At 33.2% G+C, this 11,848-nt stretch overlaps 1 protein-coding gene across 2 annotated transcripts; it reads left to right on the forward strand.

Annotated features, from left to right (window-relative positions):
• The first annotated feature begins 7,212 nt into the window (after positions 1-7,212).
• Positions 7,213-10,360, forward strand: LOC111893754 (short-chain dehydrogenase TIC 32 B, chloroplastic). Of its 2 annotated transcripts, none has more exons than XM_042899980.2 (8): positions 7,213-7,749; positions 7,829-8,207; positions 8,302-8,381; positions 8,494-8,650; positions 9,151-9,232; positions 9,409-9,496; positions 9,698-9,744; positions 9,829-10,360. In XM_042899980.2, exons 2-8 carry the CDS (start codon positions 7,966-7,968, stop codon positions 10,018-10,020), a joined length of 888 nt encoding a protein of 295 aa, XP_042755914.1. In that variant the 5' UTR covers positions 7,213-7,749; positions 7,829-7,965; the 3' UTR covers positions 10,021-10,360. The 2 variants fall into 2 exon arrangements, with proteins under 2 accessions (XP_042755914.1, XP_023745602.1); XM_023889834.3 differs by having other exon boundaries at positions 7,215-7,749; positions 7,976-8,207.
• The last annotated feature ends 1,488 nt before the right edge of the window (positions 10,361-11,848 follow it).

Consider the following 11,848-nt stretch of genomic DNA (forward strand, 5'->3'; position numbering starts at 1 on the left):
GTCAATATAACATCTATGGGTTATCATTAAACCTGGGACTGTCATCAATCTGGAGGACTATCAGTAGTCTTGGATTATCATCAACTCAGTAAATACACATAACAATCATCAACAACTAAGACTTAGCTAGTCTAGCATGCACTGTACTATGACATAGGTAATATAGTGAGAAAACTCACCGTAATTGAAGACCCAAGGAACACAACAACACGCTCACTCCCTGAACTAGTTGCACCTACGAACCGACTAACACTAAGCAATGGTAAAACCTTAATTAATAACCCAATTCCTTCAAGTTTGACCCAAAGTAAAACTGGTAAAAAATTCAACGGTCAACAAAAGTCAATGGTCAACTAAGTCAACACCCACCATGACATGGAGGCCTCTTGGCCACCTCGTGGGCTCATCAAGATAAAATAACCACAAAGCTGACAACCACCACATCGTGGCAAGCTCATTTCCATGTTGTAGAAACTGGAAGAAGGCCATTTTCTTGATTAAGAGCTTAACCTTTACAGATCTAAACCTATAACTTCAGATCTAGCCTATTTCAATGACTTAATGGATAGAGTTTCCAACTTTATCCATTAGAACTCCACCACAATCCAAGATCTACAATTCTATGTCCAATAAGTCCTTAATGAGGCTATAACTTGAGCATGGACACAAGGAACTCCAAATATGACTATTTTTCTTATTCACTGGAAGTTTATTGACCATATAAATCAATATCAAGCTCTAGAGTTCTTCAAACTCCAAGAGTATCCAAGAAAGAGACCAAACTCAAGCAAAATAAACTTGTACTTGCATCAAGAAGAACAAAGGTCAAGATGAGAGCTTTATACCTCTAACAACTCATGAATCTGAAAGAGATGATGGATCCAAGTTGATTCTATGCTTCCTTGAACCAAAATGATCTTTCTCTTTCCTCAAGTTCCACAAAAATCCAAAAATAAGGTCTTTAATCAAGAAACTAAGCTCTTAATCATCCATCGAGGCTAGGGTTTCATGGTGAAGGGTTGGAGGCTAAAGAGGATGCCCTAATCCTTGAGATTAGGTGCTTAAATATAGATGAAACCCTAAAACTCATGGCTTGGGATGCAGCCATTGCCACATCGTGACCTTCCTCTTTCCAGATCGTGGCGGCCATTTGGATATGAGGTTAATCCATACTTAATAGTAGCTGGATTTCACTCATTTTACTTACAATTCAAACCACTTTATCTCTAAGTTCTTCCTACCCTTTTAAGACCGATCTTCCTAGCTATTTAGAGTAACTTAGCAAGGCTCTAAAATATTTAAGAGCCCGACAAAAGAAAGATTTCGAGTCAAAATTCTGCCCGCGACTTTCTGGCTTTTTGCTAAGAAATTCTTGTAAGTTAAGTTGCACTTACTACACTTTAAGTGTAACTTATATTTATATTTATAGTTGTTATTAAGAATATATAAATACGGTTTATCAGTGATTCCAAGCTGTATTACTGATTGATCTACTTACAAGAATGATGTTTAGGCTAGATTTAGTGAAGCGTTTAAATTGGGTTTTCCAAACAATATACATATACCAAGCAGACCCTACCTTTGATATGATCTTACATGGTTGTTCCTTATTTGATAGATCTCAATGTATTCATTGGGATCGTTGAGGAATCCAAGAAATAAATTAAAATGAAAATGATTACTGAACCCTAGTAATATTCGTACTTAGGTTGTTGAAAAGAGATAAGCTGAAGCATTAGCCTAGGTGCTAGCTTCCCGGGGATCTTTCACCTCAATTAGGCGAGTTACATCACTATACTATGTATTACAACATATGGCCATGTATTTTAGGATATAAGAGCTAGTAGAATAGAGCCGAAAGTATAGTCGCTATATGCTTACGTTTATGTACTTGAAGCTAGTAGAGTAGAAAGTCTAGTCTCCGTGTGCCTATACTAGCAGAGCCAAAAGTGTAGTCTCTATATGTGCAAATGTTTTTGTATTAAAATTATTCATTACGGTTATAATAGGGGTTAACGGTGGGACGACGACGGGTTGGAGCCTATAGAACCATGTGTTGAAGACGAAATGGCAAGTAGGTCGTAAGTCTAAATACACATATTATTAATGGATCGGTGAAAGGTCGTGAGTCGTTGCTTGTAAATTATTGGCGGATTAGAGAAAGGTCATGAGCCATTATTTGTATACATGTATATGTATTGTGGTATATGGTATTTTAGGGAACTCACAGTAATAACCCAAAAAATACAGATAAAAATTTTCAATTTTTGAAATCATCAATCCATACGTCATGCATAACAAAACCAATCAGAGTACAAATGTATCAAAATCATCAGAGTGAAATATCAATCATCGGTGCAGAAAATCATAAGGGGATGTTATGTAGTCTAGTCAGACCCTTCCCTTTGGAACTGGAAGTACCTGAAAAAAAAAAATTTAAACCATAAACCGTAAGAAAAAGCTTAGTGAGTTACCTAAAATACCACATACCATAAACATAGGCCGAAGCCAACATACAACTGGGCCCAACCCAACATGCAAATAGGGCCAACCCAACATACATATAAATGGGCCCAATACAACATGCAAATAGGCTAACCCAACATACATATTAATGGGCCCAACCCAACATACATGATAATGATCCAAACCCAAAATACAAGTAAATGGGCCTAATCCAACATACAAACAAATGCAAGAGTCACAAAGACAATTAGCATCCAACATAGTATAGTGAGAAGACTCACCTGTCCAGTGGAATCAACTAACAACACAACTCATTGCCACGTGAACGACACTATTACACACCTATTGAATCAAACAAGGTCCCACCTTAGTCTAACCTCCAAACTAGCTAATTTGACCAAAAGTTAAACCATGTCAAAGTCAGCGGTCAACATCACCATCAGTTGGCTTTCACGTCGTGACCAGTCCATGGTCACGTCATGAGAAACGCACTCATACCGGCTCCAACATAGTCTCCATCCAACTCAACAAACTAAGTTTACATCCTAATTACCATCACGTTGTGATCAAGTGGGCATCATGCCGTGACACACTCTGTCCAAAATAGCCGGGAAACTTCCCCCCTTCGTTACGTCGTGACGAGGAGACCGTCACAGTGTGAGAATGGGTTTTCATGGCTTAATGGATTCAACTCTCAATCCATCAAGCCACCCCACCAATCCTTCCAGAAGGCTTTCTAACATCCAGGGATACCTAAAGGTCGATGCTTTTCATCCATACAAGCTCTTAATGGATCTACATCTCATACTTTGTGAAGAAATATCACCAAAACTTACATGCATGGGTCCAATACTCACCCAACTTCTAGATCTGAACCAAATAATACTCAAGGGACCCCTAGAATACATAAAGTTGCTAGCTTTATGGACCTTTCCATTCAATCTTGCTTAAACAAGAAGAAAATGGGACAAAAACATAGATTTAGCAACATAAGGCGATAAAGTTTGAGTCTTAGACAGTTACAAAGGTCCAAAATGCGTATAAGATGATGATGATGAGGTTTCTTTACTAGATCCACTACTAGAACACATTCTTCTTCTTCTTCAAGCTACTAAGTGCACCAAAAGGCCAATAATCATAAAGAGGGATTAGGATTAGGGTTTTCTGAGGCTTGAGAGCGAGGGAGGTTGAGCGTGAGCAAACTCTAGCCCCCGTTTTCCTTTAAATACCAAAAAATTAGGGTTTTTGGTCGACAGGTGGTCGCCACATCGTGACCAATATATGGTCACGTCCTGACACCAAAAATGACTTCCCCGCATAACACGACCATGTCACGACATGATGGTGCATCCATGACGTCGTGACTCGCTCAAAAGATACATTTTACTTACAATTTCATACCCCGAAGATTCAGATGTTAGATTCACTAAGCTTCGTGCTTACCCAGTTGATTATAAATTTTTTCAGATACTTATTTGGATCGTGAGAAGGTAAAGACTTGACTATACACACGCTCATTGACATGATGTTTTCCGCATAATATAATTATACTTTGATTTAATTAAATTAATAAAAATAAAAAATTTTATGGTAAAAAGTTGGGACGTTACAACTAGACTCGTGTTTGGTGACAAATGTAGCTCCAAAATCTTTTGTGCGAAATTACTTATTTTATAGCTTTTACGAATATCCTCTTATTTTTAGAAATTACTAATTTTTACCTTTTCCTATTTAATATTTCTTTTAATTTTGGTTTATTTTTTAAAAGAGGTGCACTTTATGCAGATAAATGTTGCTGCCTCTGTCCCGTTTAGACGACCCGATTTAGTTGTATCCCCCTCTCTCTAGGGGCATTGACTTTTTTTTTGTGTAGTTTAACACTCCTTTTGAAGATGAATGTTGCTACCCAGTAACACCAACACCCCGATCAATAACCCAACATTACTACTTCGACAACTCCAACCGCACCATAACCTAGGAATGTACACATGTAAGTCATATAGGGAAAAGATTTTCCGACTACGAAATGAACTATCTCACTGGATCCACTTACTGCTATCCCACTCCTTATTTATTCTTCGCCACACAAGACTCATATAAACTTAACTCCCCTCACTACCCTACGCCATATGTCACCATAAATGTAATAACTAAAATTAGCAGTTATTTAAATGAATCAATTAACCATATCTTTGAATAATTGTGTTCTTTGATGCATGATTGCATGTCATTAGATTACAAGGTAATGCTCTTTAAAACTTTCATTCAAATTAAACATCTTATAGATTATATAATCAACTTTAGCAAAATAGTATGTTAGAGATATTTTTAAATGAACATTTTTGTTTTATTAAGTTATAATTATCTTCATAACTAACAAAAATATTTCTAGAACATTTTTGTTTTTATTAAGTTATAATTAGAGATTGTTAGGATTATCACATTTATATTATGTGGGCACGTTGTGAATAATGATGTGCATATATTTGCACTTTTTGCTATATAAACGGTAATTCTTATAAATATTTTGTAGTAGATGTTTCATTGCTTAACAACTAACTCTATTTCGAGCCACATGTCCGGAAATTGTAACAATTACATTGTCTTTTTCGCGATAAAAAACTATCGTCTAAGTGTAATAACATCCTTAAGGCGGCCATGTTCTGTCATTCTAGTTTCTTTCAACTATACAAAGAGAACGTGTATTCGCTCATTAAGTATCCGAATCTTTTTCGAATCCTTTAGGTCGTAATCTTCAACGTTTGTCATCTCTTCAAATGTATAATCGGACATCGTAGCCGGTAATGATCCATCATAATAAAAGCCTGAATGATCCGGCCCGCCTTCAGGAAATTGGTTAAAAGCATAACAAAATTAACAATCATCGTTTCCACATTTCTAATTGCCATCTACAGCCACAGTTATAATTTATTTAAATTAACTCATGTTTATATGATAGTAAAGGAACAACTTGTAAGACTTTTATTGATGATCATTCACGAGAATTTATTGCTTTCATGGTTATCGTTTCCTAACGTTTAGTTGAGGTCGTTAGAAAAATAATGTTGCTCGATGAGTAATGCTCATTCACCATGGGTAAAGTCGGTGTAAATAGGTTAAACAAAAAGTTAACAAAATTCACGAATCGATTAGACTATATGAGATAGATGCACGTTTGACGTTTTGCTAATTCGCAAACACGGTTTTCATGCTTCGTAGTATTTTCTTGATAACTGGAAAAAGAAATCCTTTAAGATGTTCTCCAAGTATACCATTTTTACGAACAAGTCAAGAAAAAAAGTGCAATAGGTCTCCCAAGAGGTACAAACTAAAGTGGGCTTAAATTGACAAGTCGTTCTGTGCAAAGCTCTAGAAACCCCTCACGTGCGATCCCACAAGTTCTCCTCTTCCTGCTTCTTGACACTTGTGTCTTACTCGTCCCCTACATGTCCTTTACTGACCGAAGGTAAACCAATAATTATTTTTCTTCTGTAGCAAAAATCGTTTCTTAAAAAAAAATCTTATACTAATGCCTCATCATTATATATTTTAAACCTTGGTAATAACTATTTATTATGTCTTTTATTATAATTTATGTCCACATATCGTTTTTTTATTTTCCACGACTAACAACAGTGACAATTTTGACGTTTTAGTTTTTACATAAAACATGAGTAAATTATAACTTTTTTTTGCACAAATAAGATTTTATAAATGATTTTGATTCTATATTCGAAGTGATTAACAACTTGAAGAAATTAATATATTAGACCACAACCAGCTATGATGTCTGTCTTAAGGGCAGAGCTTCAACATTTGATTCGAGAGGGCCGAAAATATAATATGTATAAAAATTAATAAACAGGGGCCACAACCCAAATTCTTATATTTTTGGGTCTAAAATGTATAAAATGAAAAAAAAAAAAAAAAAAAGGTTATTATACCCTAGTTATAAATAATTATAATTCTAGTACAATGAAGATACGTACTCATAATATATAATCTAGATAAGATTTTATGATTGATATAGTAGATCAAGTACTAAAGAAAATTATATTAAATGAATGAATAAATAATGGATTTATAATAAATGGCTATTGTTAGAAATTCTTTTTATTTTGTTCTAATTTTTAAAAAACTCTCTAAATTTATTTTTTTTATAGAAAAATCTTGATTATTTAATATTTTGTCAGAATTAATGTAAATTTTTTTAACAGGAAAAAAATAGATTATTATGTTAAAAAAATATAAAACTTTAGACTTTTCAAAAGACTAAGACAAAATAATGGAAATTTTCTAATAACAAACCTTATCATACACATATAATACTATTTGAAAAAACAACTAAATTGATAAAATAAAGAAATTAGATAATAAAAAGGTATCAAGTATCATGATTTGTAAATAAAATTAAAACAATAATCGGTCAAAACTTATAAATCCATGAACGCAATACTACACAATAATAATAATCAATCAATCAAATAAACAATGTAAGTTATTTAGCAACTGATAAAGGATACACAAATAAAAAAAAAAGTTAACAAAAGTTTCAAATTTCAGATAAGTAATCTAAGAATAAATCTATGATTTGTTCCTTTTTGCTTGAATTTTTTATTGTTCAGAAATATTATCTTGAATATTTTTTTTTCTCTGCTTTTTATTATTGAAGTACCATGTTTATATTATGAATAACCATGAACGTTTTTGTTTAAACAAAATCCTACTTTATAATCTAGTTTAAAAATAAAGAAACAGGGGAAATATTGGCTTAATATAAAAGAAAACGAAGCGAAACTTTGTATCAAAAGACAAAGAAGTAATCTGGTACATATACATATATAGGTGCAGGAGAAGGACCATCGTCTCTTTTCTCATTCCCATCTCTATCCTCTCTTCTCTCCCGTTAAAATCCAGTGTTTAAGGGAAGGGGCTACTCTGCGAGATTTCTGGGTCTATATTATATATAGCCCCTGCGATCTTTCTTTTTTATCGCTGACAAACTCAATTTACTGCTATCGATCCCTCTCCCTCTCCCTCTCTCTCTCTCTCTCTCTCTTCTGTGTTGTGTGTAAAAAGTTGGTATGATATTCGGACAATAAACGCTGTCAACACCATAAAAAGTTTAAACGACGAAAGAAAAAGTTTGAAGAAAAAAAATGCTGGAAACTCTCAAGTACCTGATCGGCTCAGCCGGACCTAGTGGCTACGGCTCCAAATCGACTGCCGAACAAGTCACCGATAACTGCGTGGACTTACGCACCTCCACCGCCATCATCACCGGTAATCATTATCTGTAAATTGTAATTAATCATACGCATTCGCTTCCGCATGCAATCTCATCATTATCGTATCATTACAGGAGAGAAAGAGAAAGAGAAAGAGAAAGAGAATCCTCCTTTTTTATTTAATTTTCTTCGGATGAAGTATTAAAAAATAATAATAGCAATCGAATCTACTACGTTAAGTATTAATTTGTTGATAATTAGATGGATTTTGATGTTACAAGGTGCGACGTCGGGAATCGGAGCTGAGACGGCTCGAGTCCTGGCTAAGCGCGGAGTTCGTCTCGTCATTCCTGCTCGAAACCTGAAAGCTGCGGAGGAAACAAAGGCTCGTATCACATCAGAGTTTCCTGATTCCAAAATCATCGTCATGCGTCTCGATCTTAGTTCTCTCAAATCCGTGAGGAGCTTCGTTTCTGATTTTGAAGCTCTCGATTTGCCTCTGAACCTCCTCATGTAAATTCATGTTAATTCCTTCAAATTTCTTTCATCTAACAACACGATAATTAAGTATCCACACTAACGATATCGAGTAACTGAAATCTGTTAGCAACAACGCCGGTAAATTCGCACACGATCACGGGATATCCGAAGACGGGATCGAGATGACGTTTGCAACTAATTATCTCGGTAAGTTTTTAATCATCCACATAAAAACCATATTTGATGTATATTCGTTTTAGTTAGTGTAAGCAAAATTCGACACGATTCAACAGAAATTGCATCTTCATGAATTAATTAGGTCATTTTCTGTTAACGAAACTGTTGCTGAAGAAGATGATAGCGACGGCGAAATCAACAGGCGTTCAAGGACGAATAGTAAACGTATCGTCCGGCATCCATACCTGGTTTTCCGGCGACCTAATCGGCTCTCTCGGTCAATTAACTCGAGATAAAAGGTACATACAATACTGAATACAGTATTTATTTTAAAAAACCGAGAAGAAATAAAATACTTAGTTGCATGAAAATTCAATCTAGAATATTCTATAACCAACTAAAACGAATATAGATATTATTCAAATCCATTCCTAAATAAATTAATAGCATGCAACGGAATTAAACACAAAACATAAATGTTTTTCAACTAATTATTTAACTTATTATTGATGGAATTAAATTATATCACCTTTTATAAATTGTACGACCATTTATGATTTGTTAACTGGACCACCAAAAAGATGAAAATATCAGTATTTAAAATTTTACCTTTGGTATTACACTACCAAGTACAATTTAGAAACTAATCCAATTTGAATTCAACCGAATTCCTCTTTTTTTTTCTAAATATAACAATTATTTATATAAACGGAAGTAAAATTTAATGTGTTTGAGTTTGACTTTGACTTTGAATTTATCCTTTGTGTATTAATTTGTCATTTTGTCAATCTGCATACAGTCACTACGATGCAACACGTGCATATGCAATCTCGAAGCTTGCTAACGTTTTGCACACCAAGGAACTTGCTCGCAGACTACAGGTACTATATAAAGATTGTCTCGATTATTACAATCGTACAAATATATGTATATATTTCTGGATTACCATATTAAAATATGAGATTTCCATATTAAAGCAGAATTTTGTTTTCTTTCCTTTTTTCTTTTGTTTCGCTGGATATATATATTTTTTAAAATATTATATTTTTGGTGGCAGGAAATGGATTGTAACGTGACGGTAAATTGTGTACATCCTGGGATCGTGAGAACTCGTCTCACAAGGGAACATGAAGGATTCATTACAGGTACTTTTGTGACATTATTCATTTGTATAATTATATAATTATTTACAAATTTTCAATTTATAACTATTCTTACAGAAATATATAGTCACATCATTCAGCATAATTTTTACATCTGAAACTTATATAATCTTTAATTATTTTGAAATTATTCTTAATATAGTTTTTCTTTTTTTAAATCTGAAACTTATATAAAACTTGCAGATTTCGTATTCTTTGTGACTTCAAAGCTGTTGAAAACGATACCTCAGGTATTTTTATATTGTGCAATTAAAAAAATTATATATATATTTTTTTATTCTTGCAATATGTTACAATTTATTTGTAATATATAGGCTGCTGCAACTACATGCTATGTTGCAACAAATCAAAAACTAGAAAATGTGAGTGGAAAATATTTTTCTGATTGCAATGAAGCTTCAAATTCGGAAATGGGATGCAACCGAAAGGAAGCTGCACGATTATGGTCGTTCTCTGAAATCATGGTTTCTACTAATTGGAAAGATGTTTTTGCTCCATTTCGTTAAAAACACAGTATCAGTATCAGTCTCAGTATCACAGGTTCAAAACAAAACCAAATTATATCACAAAAAAACAGATAATTCAATTTCGGCCTTTGGATGAAAAAACATTCCAAAGGTTTAGATTGAGTTATGTGACTCTATGATATATTTTATTTCTATTTTGAACCTAATTGAAGAGATACATATTATAGTTTATACACGAAGCATCAAATTAGAAAAATACAAGATACCTTGATCGATGAACATATTATTATATGTTTGTCATGTAAAGACAGGTTAGTTTACAAGTTGTATGATAATATGATATTATATATAAAAGATATACAAGTCACATATGCATATATATGCAATGACCGGTTTATTATAATTTATAATTTGTGGGTGCAATGTTAGGCAGCTTCTTTCAATATTATGTTACAGATTTGTCACTTAGCTGTGTTGATACTATATGCTAATTGTTAGATTCTATTTTTTAAGAATCCTAATTTTAAATGTCTTTTTTTGGTCACAGTTGATATATTAAACCATTTGTTAGGATTTTTAATCAACTTTTTTCGAGAGTAAATGGTAAATATGTAATCGACCAAGCATGTAAGGAAAAAATATATTGACGTGGAAAGATATCAAAATAATTAATATGTCTTTAAGGCGGTGGGTATTATCTCTTCCTTCAAAAAATGATAAACAGCATTATTTGAACGAATAATATTAATATGTCCCATGGCGCACAAAAGCAATCTACTTACATATTTTTTACCCATAATAAAAATGTAAATATGTTTCCTTACCTATAATAGTAACTGGTAATCATCATATGTTAGCATTTCACAAATGTTAGTTACATATTGTTACTAATCATAAGAAAAAGTTAAGAATATTACTATTATAAGTAAAAGATAAAACAATAGCTTATATTGATAGCAATAGTAAATCCCCTTACTATATTTTCCAAAATTTGCCTTTTTATGTTTTATGTTGTGCTCCTAAGAGTTTAATAGATGAAAGAAAAGAAGGGGAAGAACAAAAAAGTGAGGGGAATGGAAAAAAAAATATTGTATTTTCGTGTTTCTGAGTTTGAGAGAGACTAGAGTTATACGATGATGGAGAACACAGTGTATGTGAAAGACGTTGAAAAAAACCGTGATTAGGAAGGCTAAGATATATATATATATATATATATATATATATATATATATATATATATATATATATATATATATATATATATATATATATATGAATGATCATTTGAGAACTCATAGTCTCTCGAGAACCCAAGAACTAAAGGCTAAACGTTAGATCAAAAAAATGAAAGGCTTGGATTAGTAATGGCATGATTGTAATTATTACTAATTCCAATAGCATTTTAGGACTTTTTATGAAAATATGAAGGGTAATATTGGAATAAAAAGTTATTCCCAGAAAAATTATATTAATTACCTTCCCAATTCCCACACAGATCGTATCCCCCTCTCTCACACTTTTTCTAAGGTGTAACCTAGATTCCGCCATTAGTGATCGATCTCGTTCCTGTAATGGTCCAGTCTGATGGTGAAGATGGAGACGCTAGAACATAATCACTACAATTCATTTGTGTTAACCTGATGCAAGTCGAAATCAAAGAGAATAATGATCTCTTACACACATATGATTCATCAGATCCCACACTGATCGTATCCTCCTCTTTCTCTCACTACATGTAACCTAGATTCCGCCATTGGCGATCGATTTCGTTGCTACAATGGTCAAGTTTGATGGTGAAGATGGAGACACTAGAACAAAATCAGTACAATTCATTTGTGTTGACCTAATGCTGGTCGAAATTGAAGAA

The sequence above is a fragment of the Lactuca sativa genome, chromosome 3, assembly GCF_002870075.4.
Source record: "Lactuca sativa cultivar Salinas chromosome 3, Lsat_Salinas_v11, whole genome shotgun sequence".
Lineage (NCBI taxonomy): Eukaryota > Viridiplantae > Streptophyta > Magnoliopsida > Asterales > Asteraceae > Lactuca > Lactuca sativa.

Excerpts from the sequence above, each read along its gene's own strand:
- LOC111893754 (XM_023889834.3), top strand. The coding sequence starts at position 7,626 with ATGCTGGAAACTCTCAAGTACCTGATCGGCTCAGCCGGACCTAGTGGC. Across the intron at positions 8,382-8,493 it reads GTTTGCAACTAATTATCTCG|GTCATTTTCTGTTAACGAAA; the intron begins GTAAGTTTTTAA and ends TGAATTAATTAG. Across the intron at positions 8,651-9,150 it reads CAATTAACTCGAGATAAAAG|TCACTACGATGCAACACGTG; the intron begins GTACATACAATA and ends ATCTGCATACAG.